The 21,897-nt window shown below is 26.2% G+C and overlaps 1 protein-coding gene across 3 annotated transcripts; it reads left to right on the top strand.

Moving 5' to 3' along the window:
• The first annotated feature begins 3,948 nt into the window (after positions 1 to 3,948).
• Positions 3,949 to 17,446, top strand: LOC145835609 (gap junction Cx32.2 protein-like). 3 transcript variants are annotated; one of them, XM_082943281.1, is made up of 12 exons: positions 3,949 to 4,055; positions 4,181 to 4,271; positions 4,345 to 4,457; positions 4,670 to 4,810; positions 5,521 to 5,544; positions 6,699 to 6,803; positions 9,630 to 9,737; positions 11,218 to 11,406; positions 11,747 to 11,865; positions 13,057 to 13,161; positions 14,792 to 14,898; positions 16,582 to 17,446. In XM_082943281.1, exons 1-12 carry the CDS (start codon positions 4,023 to 4,025, stop codon positions 16,698 to 16,700), a joined length of 1,254 nt encoding a protein of 417 aa, XP_082799407.1. In that variant the 5' UTR covers positions 3,949 to 4,022; the 3' UTR covers positions 16,701 to 17,446. The 3 variants fall into 3 exon arrangements, with proteins under 3 accessions (XP_082799407.1, XP_082799408.1, XP_082799409.1); XM_082943282.1 differs by lacking the exon at positions 5,521 to 5,544; XM_082943283.1 differs by lacking the exon at positions 13,057 to 13,161.
• The last annotated feature ends 4,451 nt before the right edge of the window (positions 17,447 to 21,897 follow it).

Below are 21,897 nucleotides of genomic sequence, written 5' to 3'. Positions count from 1 at the left end.
TTATTGAAATTCAAAAAAGTCTTGTTTAAACTTGTTAAATATAAATTATTATATTACTTATAAAATAATAATTTATAAACATTTATTTAACCAATAAGTTTAGCAACTCAAGCAAAACTTTTTAAGTTTTTAAAGTCAAAATTGAAATCAAAATTGTAGGTATTTTGCATATATAAAGTTTTTGAAAACCTAAAACTTTAGTTTGAATCGAAAGAAAAATAATTAAATATGTTACTTGCGTTTAAAATGTAAAAAATAGCAGTTTATTTTTGTTTTTTAAACTTAATTTCCGAATATTTTTTTTAAATGTTATCTTGTCTTTTTATAAAACAAATTTTGTATACAGCTGTATACATTTTTAAATAGATTAATTATAAGTTGTCTGTTGATTTGGTTATTTAGTTAGGTTAGTATGTTTTTTAATAAAAATCGACCTACGGTGACAATATAGATTTTACGAGTTTTATTTTTTAGTACTTAAGCAAGAAAACTAAAACACTAAGTTACATTGTTAAACTTTCAAAGTTGCCAACATTAATAATGCTCTCATCTAGAACATAACATCAGATTTAAATAAAAAGTTTTAACTAACAGTCACAGTCGTTATTTTCTAAGTTTAAATACTAGCTAAACAGTAAAACAGCCTAAAGTTATAAATTATTTTTTGAAAAAGATTAAAATAAGGTAAGTTTTTGGTTGCAAAGTGTAAATAATTTTCTTCTAATTTCGTGTAAACTTTAATTTTTCTAAGACATTCTTATTTCCTATTTTGAAGTCTAGTTGTAAGACAGATGTTAGGTAATTATTTATGTTTTTAAAGCAAACAAAATCGATAATATCGTGGGACTTTTCTTTTCGAGTGATAAGACATTACCCACTCTTGTTTGATTTTATCATCATACAACTTTATTTTTGCACCTTTGAAACTTTTTACAAAATTTTCTAAAAATTAAATAAAAACATTAAAGTTAGTGAGTGTTTTGACAAACTTTCTAGTGACACTTGTCACTTTAAAACGATTTTCAGCTCTAATTTGTCTTAATTACTGTTAAAGTTCTTGGTGGCATAGTATTTGGCAAACACTTAAAGGTTGGGATATCAACAGTAAAAGTTGTTTTGCCTGATGGGTCCTAATTCTTTGAGTTGAATGTTGCAAAATTGGATCCCAGTGGTCAATACACATAAAAAATAATAAAAGAGAGGATAGTTGCTGGAAAATTTTTATTAACATTCTCCAATGTTAACAGACTCTAGAAAAGAAGATGCACAAGTCCTAAACCAAACTGCTAAATAAAATAGTTGAAAAAATTTTTGTTAGTCTATGTAAAACATTTTTTATTATATGTGTCTAACACTGGGTTTTAACCTTGTATAGTTCAACTTAAAGAGCTGTCAGTACAAACCCTAAACCATTAGGTCAAAAATAATTGAACTATAAATAAAATATTGAAAATATTACTTTTAATTGATCCCATGCAATATATGTTGTACAATATACTATACTAAAGCTGTTCTTTTTAACATAGTAATTTAAACTGTTTGTGTAAATAATTCAGTTTGAAAAATTTGATCTATTGAACTGATAAAGTATATTTTTTTAAAGTGTTCAATTGATTGTAAATTTTGGTCTTATGAAGTTATCTTTGAGTTATTTTTATTTTTTTAATGTTTAAACTAAAAAGATGCTGCTAAAATTTTTTGTTCTTGTTGTCTGGCATAGCAGAGTTTAAATGGGTTTTAAATCTATAAGTCTGCCTGATGTTTATTGTGCATAATATATTGTTTATTGAACAACAAATAAAAGGGCTCAAAATGTTTGGTCCTAAGACCTGGTGTACAAAAAAACCTTTTGGTTATTGAGTCGCACACCAATTTGATATTTTTTATTGTCTTGTCAAGGACAATGTTTTATTAAAATACTAGTAAAGAAAATCTTAAATAAAGATATATTTTATGACATTTTTTATTTGAGTATCTGTTGACTAATGGATTTTATCTTACAATATTCAACTATTAAAGTTTTTAAGGGCATCGGGAGAGGGGGTAAACCAATTTTCTAAACTTGATCTAATTTTGTACAGTTTTAAGTAAGCTACAAGTTGCCTTTCACAAATTTTTGTTACTCAAAATAATTTTTGAGATATAGCCGGTTAAAGTCTAAGAGTACAATAGAATCCTTATGGGAAGCGCAATCTAAAAGGGCAAAAATTACAATCTTACTAAAGTCTATCTACCTATGTCCTTCTAAATTAAAAAGTAATTTTTTTTTATATTTTGTTTTGATAGATTTTCCTAAAAAGTTCAGGTATTTATCTCTAAAAACATAGGTAGGAGGTAGATTTTAAGTAATTTATATTTGTTTGCTGTTTTAGTTTGAGCCTCCCATAATGAGCCAGCTAAATGCAATTTATAGCTTACTTAAAACTCTACAAAATATGATCAAGTTGTGAAAAAAGTGATAAAAATAAAAAAAAGACTGTTATATGAATTACATTAATAATTATTCAAAACTTAAATTTATTAGCATCATTTAAAAGTTTCATAGAAATTGATAAATATATTGTTTTAAAATTTTAAACTTTTAGTACGATAATAAAGTACATAAACAATAATTAAAAATAAAAAGTGTGATCTATACACAGTTCAATGATTACCAATTGATAACCAATAGAAGCTTAGTAAAAATAATAAATTGAGTAATTGAAAGGCTGCAAATGTTAATAATAATACCAAATTTTCAAAATAGTTTTATGTATTGTTGCAGCTTTTTCATTTATTTGTTATGTATAACAAACTACTTAAGTATTTTCTCAATAGTTTTTACAGGGTGTGAAAGAAGTTTTATCTATTGGAATTTTACAACTAATAGAATAAAGCCATCTAGTACTTATTTTATATTTTTTGAAGTAGTATTACTAAGCTATCATAAACCATAACTTGATAACGTTGTAGAAAGTTGCAAACTTAATCTAGCCTTAGGACTAAGTATGATTGCAGGAAATAAATTAAGCATTAAATATAATAATTTTTTTAAATTTTTATTTCAAAACAGTTAGTTTGTTGTTAAAAAATACGAAATTAAGCTGGTCTAAAGGTGTAAAACTACTTGATTTTAGAAGAAACCAGTTTGTTTATTTAAACAACATTTTAAGCTTTCAATTTTATAAATGAATAAATATATATTGATACTTTATAAACTTTTTTAAAGTTTTTTATGGAATGATAGAAAAAATTAAAAAGATGTTTTAATAAGAAAGTTAAAAAAAATTCAAATGTTTAGTTTGGTTTAGTGAAAGTTTAAAGTACTAAATTAATTTATGAATTAATAAATTTAAGACAAATAAGAATAATTATTTTCGCACTAAATCTCAGTGTGATTGAAGTAAAGAGAAGAGAGAGAAAAAAAAAGAAAAAACTTTAAACTTTTAAAATTAGTGTCTCAATCTTTTACTTGTAGTTAGGGGGTATGCAATACATATAAGCTGAAGTTGATAAATTTGTATTTTGTTTTTGAAATACACAGTCGTGCTTGAAGTTAAAAAAATACTTCTTGGCTGTAGAATATAACATTTTCAAATTACTTGTTTATAAAATTAAAAGTCATGACATTATATATGCAGTTACTATACTAATTTAATTTATAACTTGTTATAACAAGATTTTACCAAGTTTTTGTTATCAGTTTTTATTTAGATTTAAAAAGTATTATATTTTATAAAAGCTGACAATAAAGTAATAAAATAATGCAAAAATTTGAAATTAAAGTAGTTATTAATACTTTAAGAATAAATATATAAAAAAAGTTAAATTTTTAAACATAAGTAACATAAGTAACATATGAAAAAAAACAAAATAAATAAAGTAGTTTTCAAACTAGTTTTGAAACTAGTTTTCTTAAAATGTTTCATATACTTTAAATACAAAAGATAATTATTATTACTTTTTTACAGACAATTTTAAGGAGTATATATATACTTTATAAATAATTTTAAGCTCCATATTTGACAAACTAACCACTCAGTATGTGGTCTATGATTGATAGCATTGCTACACAGGTAAATTTTGCTTTTCTTTTTGTTTTGTCTTACAATTAAGAAAATATTTTTTTCAAGTTAATTTATGTTTTTAAATTTGCTATTATTCATTTTTGAAACATTTTAAATCTAAAATAAAATTTCAGGTAACCAACTACTCAAGCGGGTTGGGAAAGTTCTGGTACATTTTGGTTTTCGGTTACAGGCTAGTTGTCATAACCTCATTGGGTGGATCAGGTAAGTTGACTTAACAAGTTGTCATAATTTTTTTTTCAAACTTTAAAATTATTAAACATTTGTTTTTTTGCAGTGTACGGCGATGAACAGGGAGCTTTCGAGTGCTCGGTCAAGGAAGTTGGTTGCGAGAACATGTGCTACAACAACTTTGCTAAAATTTCCCACATGAGGTTCTGGGCTTTTCAGGTTCCATTTATATTCTTATGAGTTTTTGTTATTGTAAATTTTTATTTGAAATTTTAAAAAATACATCAATTTCAAGTTAGCAATATTATGGAATGTAACAAACTAAAATTTTTATTGTTGTTAATTTTTTTATAGTTAAAAAAGTAAGCTATTAAAATGAAGTGTTTTAAGTAGTGAGTAATAAATAAGCACAAGTGCAACTCACATAACAGCTGATTGCAATAAGCACGCCGACGATTATGTTCCATTTCTACTCCCTGCACGTGAAGAGCCAAGTTGAAAAGATCAAAAGGACTGAGGAGGCCATGAAGAGCATGGAAGAAAGCGGCGACACCATTGCAAACCACCCGTCTGTGAGTGAAATTTTCATAAGTGTTTGATGTGAACTCTAAGTGATACTATGATATTAAGTACATAGCTATTGATAAAATTTAAGATTGTTATTATAGTACAGTAAGGTATAAAGTAAGTAAACAGAGTCAAACCGTTCTTTTTGTTGATAAAGAATATGAAGCTCATGAAATGATATGGAACATTTTAACAGTTTTAAATCATAAAAAATAAGTGTTTAAACAATAAAGAAAAGTTTAAATAAAGTGATAAGTAAACAACCGATCTGTAAGTGCCTAATTTTTCAATTTGTCCGCAATTTGAAGAGTTTTGTATGAACTTTAAGTGATACTTTCATATTACGTGCGAAGTTATAAGACTGTGATTTTAAGTAAGATCTGAAGTGATTTTCAACAGTCATATTTTCTTTTTCAATAGCTGTAAATGTGTATGAGAAAATTCCAAAAAAATTAGGTATAGTTAATTATTGTTTTTAACTTAGTGTTACTAAAAGTTAGTTAAATAAAACATAAATATTTAATTGTAGAATAAGGCAATATATTTTTGTTTTAGTTTAACACATACTAAAATCTGTAGTATCGTTTATTAACTTTCAGTTTATTTTGTATTGTACAAAATCAAAACTGTTTTAATAAAAACGTTTCTTTAATCACACTAAACTTACATCTGTTTGTATATTCTCAATCAACGCAAACATTTTGTTCCATTACAGTACAACAACAGAGAAAACGAAATAGTAAGAAACTGCTTTTAATAAACCACAAGAAAATAACTTGCCTTGAAACAAGGGTGTTGCATGCATAAGACTTAAGTGATATTGCAATTATAAAGTTAATCTTGCTCTGTTTATTTATTAACACATTAGCGTTTACAATGTTTTCAATAGGTTTTTTCACACATTTAATTTTGAAGTTTTTGGAGTTTAATTTAAGGATTTAAATTGCAATGCATTTTAAAAGCTTGCTATCGTTAATTTGAAGGCAAAAGAAAGCTTAAAACTACCGAGTTTTTAAATATCAAGTGTAAGGTGACTGAGTTTGTAGGTGATTGCTTTGCAAAAAAAAAGTGTTAGGTGAATTTTAAAGGGTAAATTTAAGAATAGTATTGCTGTGCAGTTTGTATTTACAATGTTTTTAGTTATTTGGTATACTGTTTAATTAAAGTTAATTTTATTTTCATAAGTATTCTTAAAACTTGCTTTCCACCATTTTTAGCCCTACTTGTTTAAGCTTGTAAAAAGTATTAGTTGTCAAGATTTATTTAAAGTAACTTAACATTATATTGTTGATCTTATACTTAGTTTCAAGCTTAACTTACATACAATTTATTAAAAACATACCAATTTTTATAGTACGAAAGCAATTCTTTATAAAGTTTAACTAAAAACAAGTGCTTTATTGTACATAAATTGAGATTAGTTTGTATTGTTTGTTGTATAAATACAAAAAAGCAAAACAAAGAAAACAAATTGCACAGCATTTTAATATTAAAATATTAAATTTTGTGGGTTTAATTAAAAAATACGTAAGGTTTTTATGCTACAAAGAAATATTAACTTAAAATATTTTTTGCATTACAGCTTAAAAACTCAAAAATTCAGAATTTTGCTTAAAAATGTTTGTAATAAAGTATTAAATGTTATTGCTATTAAAGTAAATTAAAAAGTGATTACAATTTTTTTAACAAAGTAAATAGTATAGAATTACAATGATTTAATAAAAAAAAGTATTTTTAGTTAAATTTTTTTTTAACTTAAATTTCGTACAAAACTTAATTATTATGAACTATACTTGATATAATTAAGTATATTAAAAAGTGTAAAACACTTATTTCATATATTGTAAAATGAAATGTATCCAATTTATATATATAAAATAATTGAAATATTAGTACGACTACAAAATGGAAAAGGACATGAGAAAATTGCAACCGAGGAAGAATCAAATCGGAAAGTTTAAAGTGAAAGAAGTTTACAGGGAAGGTGAAAAGAAAGAGGTAATTACTCGATAATTTGTTTTTAATTGCTTCTAAATGCAATATAAAATGATTAAATTAAATTAGACATTACTTAATTTATCCTAAAAAAACTTTATTGGATAAAATTAAGCTTTCCTGTTTTGAAATTTTTGCAAGTTATAATGCATTTATTATCAAAGAGTATTAAGGTTATCAATTACTGATAAATTTTAATCTAAATAAAACTTATTGCAGTTTTATCTTACATGTATGCACATATTCACTCCTTTAACTGAGATCTGAATTTAAATTATGTAAGTTCAATAAACCAAAAAAAAAAAGATAGTTTATTGCAACACTATTTATCTATACTAATCACTTTTTATTATTTTGTTGTGATAAGTATACAAATTCTTTTCCATAGATTATGACCTTTGAACATATGTTGTAGGTCATTAAGCAAAAAGTTGTGACATAATTAGTGCGTATTGCTTCAAGCCTACCCATAAAAGTGGTGTTAATTGGGTGTTTCTAAGTCACGTATATTGTTTTGTTTTTTTTCATATTAGTGCTGTTTATCACATGTTGAAAATATTTTTATTGTTGTAGTTTTGACCATGTGAGGCCTTGTTTGTGCAGTGTTCAGATGTTACCATAAAAATGTTCGTATTTATTTTTGTTTATTGCACAATTGTTATTATATATTATGACAAAATTTTTAAAGACCGAAATAACACAACTTAGAAAAAGTTTATGCACAAGGTATGACCACAACTGAAATAAAATACATAAACATGTTTATAAAAATCTATTTATATATATAATAACCACAGTTTTAAAATTTTTATTAAATATAATTAATACCGATATCAAATACAGTTTAGAGTTAACATATTTCGAAAATAATAAATCGTAAGAAAATTATGACATTTAAACTACACATTATATAAGCTGCTTACATCATAGCACTGTTGTGTTGTACTTGTTTTATTAAAGTCCATTTTAATTTATACAATTAAAGTTTCATACTTTATACACGTTTATACTTGAACCGCACTAAAAACATTAATTAATCTTACTAAAGTTGCTTAAGTTTACTAAGACACTTTTAAGCTTCTTATAGTTTTTGTTTCTTCAAGTTTTATACAGTTTTAAATGTGAGAAATTTCAATAGTTGTGCCCTCAAGTATCACTATAAGGGTTTATCTACTAAAACAATAAAACTTTTCTCCAAATTTTTTTTCTTGAACTGATATGAAAACATAAACTATTTTAAGTAGTTTTAAAGTAGTAGTTATACGCGGTTACAAAAAAGTTGTCATTAAATAGTTATTTTGTTTCATGCAAATAAATCTGTCCACGAACTAGTTTTAACATTAACATTATTATTAAGGTTTCACACTAATGAAAAGTAAGTTAAGTTAAGTAAAAAGGTTTCTACGCACAAACAAAATTATTTAAATAAAATTAAATAATGAATAGTTTTATTTTCAAACCTCTATTGTTTATGAAGCGAAAGTTTTTCCGATGACAACTGTGAAATTTCATAACAAATACAATTCGTTCTACTCAATTAGACTTCTTTTTATGGCCATGTTAGTGTAAATGGAGCTTCAAAGGCTGAATTTTGTGCACGTAAATTTTTAGCCACAAACTTGCGATGGGTATTTACTGTAAAATCTTACGAAAGCTAAACTCTTAAAAAGACAGTTTATTGCTTTAAAATATTATCTTTGTTGTTTAAAAGTCGAATAAACAATCTTAAATTATTGATTAATTAATTGTACACTATGAGCTATATACATTGTAAGATCTTTGTAAGCTGTAAACAATGATAAATAAAGGTAAAGAATATTTAAAAAAACGATTTTGTAAATTGTAAAAAATTAAACTTATTTATTACATAGCTACTTATTATTCAGTCTTACCTTAAGTAGCTTTTGAATTCCACCTTACGTTATGGACTAAAGTTGATTAGTTTTTATTTAGTTCTAAAACATTAAAGATTTGTTCCAGTAGAATAGGGATTAAAGGTATTTTATTATGTCAGTCAATATTTGTTCCTTTAATAACAGAAGGTTAATTGTTGTATAACTAGCTGAATGTTTTATGCTTCTAATACAAGCAGTAAGTTTTTATTTAATGTTCACTGAAAAAAAAAACATTCTAACTTTTATAAAGTCATTTGAATTGATACGAGTGCAATTCACTCTGATTACTTCCTTAACTATAAATTTATAAAGTTTGTTGACATGCTTAAAAACATGATAAGTTTTACCAAAGACCAAGTAGAAACATTTCTAAGCTTAGCATAATACTACTTGGAAATATTTTTTTAATTAACATTGTTTTATAAAGGAAAAAATGTAAAGTTATTGACCCGAACCTAATCTGTGTGTTTGCAACTGTCTGTCATAATTGTGCTTTTGTTCCATTAATAGTCTTTAAAATTACCTTTGTAATATCTTTATGATAAAATAGATTTATACAAGATGTTTTATGGAAACTTTTAAATTAAAGTAACAAAAAAAAGTAGATCAGTGGTAGGTAGTTTTAGTAAAGCTAACGAAATCTTTAATATAAAAAATATACATTATTTTCAGTTTTAATTGTAAACTGATGAAATGTATGTGTCCTAAAATAACGGAAGGTACTTTGAGCTACTTCTAACCTAAATGTAATTTAAAATTATTAATGTTTATACGTAATATTTTAATAGTTGTAGTTACTCAGTTGCCTCATAAGTATTTGTGTTAAATGAACATACTATTTATAACTATTTTTTTAGAAAACTACATTAACTACCCATAGTGTTCTAGTTTATCATGCATTCAAACAAAAATAAAAACATAAATAATTTCTTAGATCGTCCAAACGAACAAAATAAAGGTGGCGTTCATCGTAAGTCTCATAATAAGATTGGCAGTGGAAATTCTCTTCACCTACTTTGGATATTCTCTCTTCAACATCCAGGTGGAATTTTAATATTTTTTACCATTTTTCAGCGTTGTTTCGCCGCAAAATGTAGTCTCAATTGTAATTGCATACTTTTGAGATGTTTAGGAAATTATAAAGGTTATAAGAAATGGATAGTTAATACTAGTATTTTGCTGTTCAATGTTTGATAGTTTTCTTGCAACCAGTTTTAGTGGCATAATTCATTTGTATTTAAAACAAAAGTGTAATTAATAACTATAACATAAAACTATAAAAATAAATAGATATAACAATAACATAATTAATTTATTAAGTCAAAAATAATTTTGAGTACAGGTAAAAAAGGTAACATAAATATGAAAAACAAAAAGTTAAGCTTCTAAGTTATTTAAGAATTTTATAACTTTTAACTTGACATGAAAAAGTTCTTTTGTTTAATATAAATGTATAAATAATTTTTCAAAACTTGGGTGGTTTAATTTTGCTTGAAGCAATAAATGATTTATTACTAGTTTTTATAATATTTTAATACTTTTTTAAAAGTAGACTATGTCATTATTATGATTTACTAAAATACTGTAAAATACTTTTAAGTTACTTTTAAGGTTTTATTTTTAAATTGCATTTTTCTTACTAGTGTAGAAACATTATAATACGAAAAAAAAATTAGAAAATTTAACTTTTATTAATAACGATAATTTTGTATATTTTTAGATTAAACGTTAAGTTTTACACTGCTTACATTTTCAACCTTTATTATTTATAACACAATTACCACTTAATCCCTATTTAACTTTTTACAAAACATTTCCATAAAAATTTCGTATCAAAAAGTTGTTAGTGTCAGTAAAATGACAAAAGATATGTAAGTTTTAAGGATTTGTATAATTTTACACTTTACTGTAAATTATACTAGTTTATTTCTTAGTAGCAAGTACACTGGATATTTTGATTTTTATGAAAACGTGTAAACTTATTTTAAAAATAAAATATCAGTGTTACGTACGTCTGCGTTAATTTAAATCTGACATTACAAATAAAATGACATATTACACTGTTTCTTTCTAGGATTTTGATTGTATAATATTGATTGTACTTCTACTTATAATACCTTTATTTTTGTAACAGAAAGTTGTAACTTACTAAGGCTTTAAATTGTTAAAACTTTTAGAAAAAAAACTCTTAATATATATTTTTTAATTTTGATTCAAAACAAAAGCAAGGTCATCTCAAAGAGATTAACACTGATCAGAAATAAAAATGATAAACATAATAATATAAAATTTGCCTAAGGTTTACTCTTTGCATTTCAATTAAAAACACCCATAGATAACTTGAGAACTTTTGAAAATACTTTTTTTGTTGTAATTAACAAATTTAAATTCTTTACTGAAAAAATCAAAACGACAAAAAGCGACACATTGCTTCCGACGCATCAAAAAAACTTTTATAATTTTTTTTGCATATCAAAAAAAACCTATGAATATTTAATTTATCACAAAACTCAAAACAACAGCAAGAGGGGGACGCCGGGGTCGCCACCCAGAACGGAAGCTTGTTCCTGTTCCTGTGGATGAAGGTGCCGGGGAACTACCATTGCAAGGAAATAGACATCGAGCACCCCACGGAGCTCACCACGGCCTGCGCCCAGCACCTGAAGGACAACAAGCACGGCCACGTCCCATGCTGGGTTTCCAGACCTTACGTTAGTCGATTTAAGAATGTATACTTTTGCTGTGAACTATTTTAAATAAATTAAGAAAGTGATTGCATTTCAAGTGGACATATTAGTATTTTATTTTAGTATGAAGAGTATATTTGTGAACAATCTCTTGGTATTTAAGATAAAAAATGTTAAACAGTATAATTTTCTGTTCTAAACAGCAAAAATCTGATGTTCGAATACCTTGAGCGCTTCAAGCAAAAATATCAGGCTAACGATAAAATACATAAAGTTATGAAATATATTATCACATCAGATAATACTTTTCATTTAGTTAAATATGTAACAAGAAACGCCTTCAAATTGTTTATTTTTTTAACAGGAGAAAACGGTCTTTCTGCGCTACATGAACATCGTCAGCTTCATCTGCATGCTTCTCACCCTGCTGGAAGTGTTCAACTTCATTTGGAGGCAGACCAACAGCAACATGAAGTCTAAAAAGTTTGTCTAAATTTAGTAAAAAATATTTAAGTGACTTGTAGTTTTTTAGTAAAGTATACGGGTGCTTTTCAAACAAGCAGTCATTTTGTAATTTTACCTTTAGTTGTAAATTTTACCAACTTTTTTTTAGTTTAAAACAAACTAAGTTCTGCCGAGCCCCTTTAAGCGTAAAAGTTGAAAGCTCGTCGCTTTTAAACATTTGAATATAAATAGAAAATTTGCTGACCAAACCAACTTACTCCCTGTTTGTTGTTTGCTTTCAGCTGCGCGAAAATAGAGCCTTGGAAGTTTATTTTAGTTTGGAAAACAACTTTGCGGCCCGAAAGAATTCCGTTTTGTTTCAACAAGCAGCCTAACTGTTTAATCTGGTAATCGCTTGAGCAAAAAAAGTTTACTGCTTTTTAATTTTTTCGGTTTAGAAAAGTTTCGCAAGACCCAATAAATCATAATTTTTCTCAAATGTGTGTTCAGCGCAAGTGTTAAAAAGTTATTAGTCTGCAGCTCGAGGGCATAAGATTTCTTGATTAATAATTTTTTCTCAGCCGAGATTGTTTAGTAAACTTGCACTGATCACAGTTTTGCGGTTTGCGCGAAAAACCAAGCTGAGTAGGTAGCTGCGTTTTAAGAATTTAAATTTTTACGTTGCACAGCAAGTTATTTAATGGTTTTAAATTCGAAGTTTTAGTCTTTATTTTGCTTAAGTAATAAAAGTGCTTAGTAGAACATAAACAAATTTATAAACTATTTTATAAATTAACTGGTACATATGTTGTAATGGAATAATAAATGTATTACAACATAGTGATCAAAAAACAAATTATTTCAACTCGCTAAACATATTGTTACTGTTAAAATGAACATATTGTTTTATTATAAGTATCATTAAACTCTTTTTATTTATATATTTAGTATACTGTTACCTCATTTTTAATCATATATAACTTTTTATGACGATAAGATTTTATAAATTTATAAAGCTTAATTTAAAATTTCCTTTTAGTGATAACACTGAACTGTTAAAAGTTTTTCTTTAGTGACTATTCAAGTTGTTTACAAAATCAGTCGATTTTTATTTAGCTTAGAAATTAGTCAGAGCAAACTTATTGAGTTAGAGACAGGCCAGTAAATAGTAATTTCAGATAGCTTAAGCAGAAGCACCGTGAGTCGTTATTTATTTATTACGTCACATAGGATGAAGCTCAGTCGGTTGCCGGCGCAGGAGTCGCACTCGTACCACCAGTGGGCGCCACCCAGCTTCGAAACGGTTATGAGAAAGGGCGGCATGATGAAGAACAGGTTTAACAGAATTTTGAGAAAAAAATTAAAATTTCGGCTTCGAGCCGCACTTCATGAAAAATATTGAAATATTCACAAAATATCGTTTAAAAAATTTATAGTGAAACTGATTTAAATTAAAGCATCTATAAATTTTGCATCTTGAAAAGTACTCATCATTTATAAAAAAATGTTCAACCAATAAAATCTGATTCAAATTAAACAAAAAAACTATAATAAAAAAAAAGCTACCAAAAAACTGTTCAAATTAAAACATCTTCTAAATTTTACATCTTGTTTAAAAAAAGCCATAAATTGATCATGATTAATGACATTGAATTAATTTTTTTATTTTCTGTAATGCATCGGTAGCATGTCACGTAAACAAAAGCTTTTCGGAGACAACGCAACCGCTGCTGAGAAGCTTATACTAAAACTTTAAGTTTTTTATTATTTCTTAACATACAATGAAGTGCGGCTTAAATCGAGTGGAGAGTGTTCATCGCTCGTGAGGTTTACTTTACAAAAGTTTGGTGACTCATTTGTTTTTTGTTTTGTTCGTGCTTTTAGTTTTTTGTTTTCGAGTGGTGATGTTTGTTTTAAAGATGAATTAAATTAATTTTTTTAGTTTCTAGTTTGTTTAGGTTTGTCTGCAAAGTTTTTGTGCAAAATTTGAAAAAGTCTGAGAAAAGCTAGACATTTAAGCTTCTTAAAACAAAAGCTTTAATTAAAATGTTAGTGTTAATTGAATGTAAGTATGAAATTTCCTCAGTAAATGTCAGTTAATTTATATAAAACCAGCCATTTAAATAGATGGTATTTATTTTAAAATTCCCAGCGACAAAGTTAGCTAATTGTTTTTAAATATCATTTTGTTGTTGCTTAGCCGTTTTCAAAGTCTGGAATACATATCTGAAGATTTAAGGTTAATATTTTTAGTTGTATGCAAATTTGAAAATGATACAACAATAAGGTTAGCTTTTTTAAACTAAAGCTTTTTGTTTTTAGCCCAAGTAAAATAGTTAAATAGTTAAAAGAAGCAAAAAAAAAAGCAGAAGTAAAACGGGCAGCATTTATAAAGATTAAGAATATTTATATTTAAAATCACATGAACAACTGTCTTGGAATTCTCACAATAAGATTAGCATTAAAGTTTGAGGAGAAAAACCTGCAAAAAATTGTAAACAGCCATTAGAGCTTCCCCTTCTAAGCAGCAGTTTCAAACACTTGAAATGAAAAAAGTACGCACAAGCCAAAAGCGCGCGGTAACTCGTTAAGTTTTCTGCACTCCCTTCTTAATACGCTTCCTTCAGTTCCACATTTTCTCATTTCCTTTTGATTTTTCATGCACGTTTGATTTTTCCAGTCATTAAATTAAAATGAGTGTGTTTTGGCTGATAAGAGCGAGTTAAAATGCAAATTAGCTGCGAAAGTAACGTTTTAAGTACTTAGTTCAATTTACTTAATTTGTTCAGTCTCAGCAAAATTGTTTTGAATGTGCTGATTAAGTAATTTTTGTAAATTGTAGAAACACTTAAACTTTGTACATGATTTTTTTAAACAAGTAGTTTCGCACATGTTTGATGGTCACTTTTAACTTGAATATCGTGTGACTTAATTTGATTATTCAAGCAATTTTACTACCAACTAGGTCGAGCAACGTGTACGAATTGATGCCGAACGGATACAAACCAATCCACAAGGTGAACACGATTGAAAACCCGCCACAACTCTCCTTTGAAAGCATCTCCATCGAAGGTAACGAATATGTTTAATTAGAACAATAAATTATGCTTTCTGCTGATTTGTATATCATTTAAAGGTTTGTACACGCCGTTTAAAAAAAGTGCACACAAATTTAAAGCGTACAAACTTTTGATTGATTATTAAAAAAAAATTAAACCTGTATTTTTAACACAAGTAGAAAAAAACTAAAAAAATATTCATATGTATTTTATTTTACTACTTGTGAAGGGAATAAACTCATTTTAAACAAAACAAAACAGCGTTTTATACAAAGCAATGCTGGTATAGAATTTAAATTTTGCTGAGTGGAGCAAAAATTATTCTAAACTTTTAAATCATGCATTGACTTACTTAATAAAGTTTGATTTAATAAATTAATTAAGCGGAAAAGCTGGATAGGTCAACTGAAAACTATTTTAATTAAATATGTTAATTCGAATACTTTAATTTATTAAACAAATATAATCACTTAGCTATATAATTTTCTCGTTTCTAAATTTAAAGCTCAATTAGTTTTACAGTTATAACACATTTTAACAAGCAACTCGAAAAATCTGATCATAAAAATAATTTCATTTTAAATTCCCTTTTTCTCTGTACAAAGTTGAAGCCCATAAAACTGCTGTTTGTGTATCAGTTTGCCTGCTAATAAAAATAACTTCAACTTGACATTTAATAAAATAACGACTCGCATTAGCGGGCGGTTAATTAAATATTGTAAATATGTCTCTGTAATATATATGTATATATATATATATATAACGGTTATTTATACACAGCACCGTGATGCATATAAATTTTTATGATCCTTGTTTACAAGCAGGATTTTTAATGTTTTTTTGTTGTTTTGTGGGGAGTGTATTGTTTTACAAGATATTTTTTTCGTGTTTTCTGTGCGAATCTTTGCCTTAAAATAGTTTATTTGAAACGCTAACCTATAAAATTTTTAATGTAATAAACTTAAAAAATGTTTGTTTATTTTTAAACTTTATGTGGTTTTCTCGTTACTTTGTAATTATTACGCAATGAACAAGTATGACTTGAAAATTATAAGTTTGCTATTAACAGTATTGAAAACTACATAAGGTTTTTTTCCTGTGAACAAAATAAAGAAACAGTTTTTACATTTCTACTAAAATTTTTAGTTTAAAATGTAAAACTGCTGTAATGTAATACCTATGCAATAATAAGTTGAATATGTATACATATATATATACTAAATTATTTTGTTAAATGTATATGAAAATAGAGAAAATTCCACAAGAAGTTTTGGGTGCCAGTATATTTTATAAGTAAAACTTTGGTGCTACAATAATCTACAATTTAGACCTTTTTATCTGTCAATTTATTAAACAATACATAAATCAAAACATACTCATTTTAAGACAAAAATATTACTTTTAGTTTTTAATAAGGTCCATTATATCTTTCCTACTTTCCTGTTTTTAAAATAATAACATTTACGACTAATTACCAAAACTTTACATACATGGAAAGTTTTTATCAGAAATTTCATTACTTAAAATTATAAAACATTCTAACTTTAAACTTATGATAAGAACAACAGTTTTCAATTATGGTAATAAACCTCGTATTACAATTTATCTCATTAACACAGTTAAAAACCAACTTAATAGTACTAATTTACAATTAACCAGTAATCATCACAAAACTGACTACTACTTATTATTGCAGACGTGGAAAAACCTCGCGGCAAAGAAAGGAAGCCGAGGAGGAAAAACTCACCGCAAGACGACGCCCCGCCGTACGAGAGCGACCGTTCGTACGCGAGCAGGGGCAGCAGAAAGCGCTGATTGGCTGAGAAATTTCCGACAAAAATTCCCTCCGTTGAGAAATTTCCGTTTTTATTTCTTTTTTCTTTGTACAGCTTGTGTATACGCGCGCTAGTGGCTTATGTAATTTTTTCAGAGAGGCTTTTAAATATTTAACCCGACGAGTGACTTGGTACTATTTCTATGTGAAGCTGAAAAGTGTCTGTGCCAACTTTTGCTAAAAATAATAACATTAAGTGTCTGATTTTCAACTTTTATCTGAATAATAGCTTAACTGCCTCAAGCTGCTTCCTTATAACATTTAATTTTTATCACGGCACACACATGAACACAACAGCCACGTATGAGAAAATATATGACTACGAGCGAGTTTTATGACGTCACAATGCGCCGAAAGTTGAAACAAAGAAAAAGTTGGCGCGCGATGAACTGTTGAGTCGTTTTTGTTTTTTTTTTGAACATGTATTCCGTTTTCCTGTAAATAAGTTTTTCATTCCTGTACAATTTTGTGTGTGGCTGATACCGGGTTGAATAAGTTAAACGTTTAAGATTATGTTATTTAAAAGAAAATCAAATAGATTCTGTAAGAATTTCAGTATTTTAAGTTTTTGATAGCTAAAAAAATCAATGGGAGTCTGTAAGAAATTAGAGTTTTAATAACTGTATATAAACAATCAAGTTTTAATTGAAAGCCGCTGTATTTTGATTTTTTCGTTACATTTTTGCTGTACAAACGTTCGTTCATTAGTTGAATAAAATATAGATATTATAAATATTTGAATTTTTTTCAAGTTAAAAGATTTAATTTTAAAGTAGGTTGTATATTTTAAAATTTAACAACTTACACTGAAAGTTATTTATTAGACCTAGAATAAAAACATATCTCCTGCTAATTAATCATTCAAAACGTGTAAGATTAATTATATGAGTACCGGATTTTTAAAAGTTCAATACTTTGCAAGTAAAAAATACTTCATCCATTATAAATTTGTTTCATTGTTAAAAGACTAAAAAGGTTTAATTTGTTTGTGATTATTGTTAAATTATAATTTTTGACTTGCACAGATAGTCTTGTTGATAAATTGCAATTATAACACCATGCCACTATAATGTCTAAATTATCTAAAATATTATTACAAATAGTTTGATAGCTATCTTATTTTATTTGTGACTGGTTTTGGTGAGAAAATCTGACCTTGTAAAACTTGTGCAATATAACGAAAACTTTCAAAACTGTTGTATAAAAAACTAATGTTTTTAATCAATTGTTTACATGAAATGTATTGACTAAAAAAGAATGCTTATTTTCTAATAGTGCAAAACTTCAATTGATAACTAATTACCTTGTGTCTTATCTTAAAGTAGTTAAATTGTTTATAAATAAATATAAAAATAATTAATTATCAACTTCTGAGGTATATAGATGTTATTTACCATCTGTAGTATATTTAATATTTGAATGCAAAATATCATTTAAAGTTTTGAAACTGTTTTAATCAAGGACTTCACAAATCATGAAATACAGGGTGAGCAAACACCTGAAATTTGACAATTTAGGCAAAAAAAAAACTGGAATTTAGGAAATTGTGAAATTAACCTGGAATTTTGTACAAAAACCTGGAATTTTTTTAAATTTTAGTTTTTTAACTACTTTTTATAATAAAAACTGTATATGTTATCATTTTTAGACTTAAAAGAAGTTTATACAAGTTTTTAATCAACAGTTGATAAATTATTAGTTAGATTATTTCTTTAGCTAAGAAAAATACTTTTTTACTTGCATTTCCATTGTCTTTAATGTCATGTAAAGTCAGTCAACAATAACCTATTTCTTATGCAATTTAATAGAGTTTAGACAAAGATTAAACTATAAGCAAGAGAAAATTAAGAACAAAATCAAAGTAAGAGCAAAGCTAAATAAAAAATTCTGATGCAATGTTTTATGGCCAATGTATTTATAGCTGCTATAATGAATCTTAACTTAACACTATATTATAAGTTGTAAATCATTAGCTGTGCCTAGTTTATTTAAATATCAATAATAAGTATCATTTAGTTCGGTTTTATGATTTTATTTAATTATGGTAAAAAGTTTGGACTAAGACAATGAAAAAACTATGCAAATTTTTTTTTATATTAAAGTTATCTAATATCTCTGTGTGGTTATATGATTTTTCAATTAAATGTTTCTATTACCCTTTGTAGGTTATTTTAATTTTTAAGCTTTATGTCATCTATGCATTATATAGTATTAAGCTTTGTTGTTTTCTTTTTCATAATTTATATTTTTTGAGCAAAACACTGTAAGCTAACAAAATATATATCATAAGTTTATCAAAATTAAAACTAGAAATAATTTTCGTATTTCACAAAAGTTGTTTTTGTTTAAAGCAATAAACACTTTAAAGTTGCTATCTGTATGAACAAATTGAACATGCTAGTACATAATTTGAAATACACAACAAATATAATGAGACAGTTGTTTTTTCAATACTTTTACTTACAACTGCTTCACAAAATTTGTTTTGTTTTTTAGTTGTTTTAAAATTATATTTTCAGAGTTATATTAGATTAATTTGCTACTAAATTAGTCAAAAAGGATTTTCTTTAAAAAATCTAGAGAAAATCTGAAAACCTAGAAAACAATTTACCATTCGGCCACCCTGTAAGTAGTATTAAAACCATAACAGTTGTTGTTTTAGAAAAAAATAAAGATCTACCGGATTCACTATCCACTAGTCTTTTGTTGATCCAATAGATCACTGTTTATAATATGATACATAACTTTAGCTTTACTAAGAAACCAAAAACCTTATTAAAAGTATCAAAAACTACACGCACAGTTTGACAAACTTTCTTTAAGTTTTCTACAATAGGCTGCTTTTAAATAGAGAATAACAAAATCATTACCAAACTTATTATACATTCTTAAGTATGTCCGTTTAACAAGTATTTGTGTGCATTGCTTTGAATCAGTAATTGGCGGTATTTTGTAATTAACATGTCAATTTATTAGAAAGAATAAATTGCTCAAGTGCTGCATTGTATCAAAAAAAATCAACGGGCCGCAGTTATTTAACAGTAATTACAGCAATAAATAAAGCATACTATTTTAAACTAAAAATGTGATACAATATGCAAAGATAAACAGTTTTTAATAAATAATAGATTAGGAATTTGTGGGGTTTGGACACAAAAACATACTTGGTTTTTTAAATTAAAAAGTAACTTTTAGCTGAAAAGCGCATTGCAGGCCGCAGATAATTGATTTGCGGGCAGCATTTTGTCGACCTCTGTCTTGAAATCTTATTAACTTAATAATCAATTTTATATTTAAAACTCTATTAAAAACTCGTCAAAATCTAATATCCCAAAACCTTATTATAGAAGATGTATTTTTCTAATTGATTTTTAAAATCGCTACTCAAAACCATTACTATATAAGTTTTGTTAAACCATGAAAAGTACAGTATATTGAATTTATTTTGTCTTGAAAGTTTTTATAGTTTAATTTCCTGAAGCTTGAACTTTTTCTTTTAATTTATATTGCACTAAAATAAAACAAAAACAAAACAACAAGTGAAACATTTATACATCACTCTTTGATAAAAGTTAAACCACATGGTTTTTACTTGGTCTTACCATAAAAAACTTCTAAAAATATTTCTAGTATTACAAAACCTTTTTATGGATTTTGCATTATGAAAAAAAGACTTCGTTTACAATGCCTTTATATGTTATTGTAATTAAATTTTTAGACAGTAAAAAAAGTAACGTATAAGTCTCGATTTTTTTTGTACCCTTACTACTGGTCTTTAACTAAGGACCGATGTAAATAAAGTAAAGCTTAAACTAATTTATAACAGGGTATAACAAACTCAACGACAAAATTTTCACACATAAAGATAAAAATTATCCCTGATCGAATGTGCCTTTATCTGTACTAATATCTTGTACATTTATTCTTTAATAATTTTCTTATATTCAAATACATAACTTTGTTAAATAGAAGCGAAGCGATATAAAATCGTTTTAAATACGTAAAAAGCTATCAAATCTGTAAAAAAATACCAGCAAAGTTGAGTTTTTAGATTGTAAAATGTAAAACAAATATATATAGAAAAGTTATTATTTCTACTTTTTATATTTTAATATTAGATAGAAACGAAAAGCATGAGTTGTAATTAAAAAAAAAAAGCGTTTCCATTAGTAAAAGTAGTAATTAACTATTAAGAAGATATAAAAACTCAACCAAACATTATAGCAAAGCTGCAGAGTTAATTTATGCGTGACGATGATAAATACTTTCCTAGAAAAATTTAATTAAAAAACAGCTGATACAGATTTCATTTGAAAACCAGTATTTAAGTCGTAGGTTATTCTCGTATAAAACTATTGTGCGTAACACTTTGCTTGAATGACGTAAACATTGTAGTGATTTAGTAATTTTAATTGAGAACTTTTTTTTTTCTCTTTTATGCATTACCTCATCAAGTTGAAGTCAATATGTAAACTTAGATCTTGAAGACATACATCCAAAAAAAAACACAGTAACTTAAAATGGGAACCACTCAGTTCCAACCCGCGATCAACTCCCACCCAATCGAATCCGAGAACCGCTTACCGACCAGGGAGGGTTAGGGGTAACAGTGATAGTAAAAAATAAAAATAAAAAATTAAGGAAAAATAAATGATAAAAAAAGGGTGGGAATTTATCGCGGTTGGGAATTTTAAATATACCTATAAAATCTCCCTTACTTTTGCCCATTTATTACCCATTGAGCAGTTAAAAACTATAAAGAAGCAATTTCGCTCACTTAGGAAACCATTTTTTAGAGGGACTTATATAATAAGTCTTTAATAGAAATAGTCGTCGTAATTAAAATGGACTAATACCCTAAAATTATTTAGAAAAAAAGTGTTTATATAATAAAAATATACTAATTATTTCAATAAGTTGATCTAGTTGCAAAAAACAACTGATTTGCAATAATGCATAGATTTTGTACAAATTAAATACCTAATAATCTTAAACTTAGATAATAATGTTAAACAACTAGTTGTTTAAAATGATCTTAGTTAACTTTTCTTTTGATGATTTTAAGAGTGTAGTTTTAAATAAATAAATAATTAGTAACATTAAATTCACTAGTAAATAAATATCAGTAACAACAATTTATTTTGAAATAGTTGTATTTACTTTATTTTATGAGTACTT

This window comes from Thalia democratica, chromosome 5 (genome assembly GCF_965202585.1).
Source record: "Thalia democratica chromosome 5, ktThaDemo2.hap1.1, whole genome shotgun sequence".
Classification (NCBI taxonomy): Eukaryota; Metazoa; Chordata; class Thaliacea; order Salpida; family Salpidae; genus Thalia; species Thalia democratica.
This window is presented reverse-complemented; position numbering and strand designations above follow the sequence as displayed.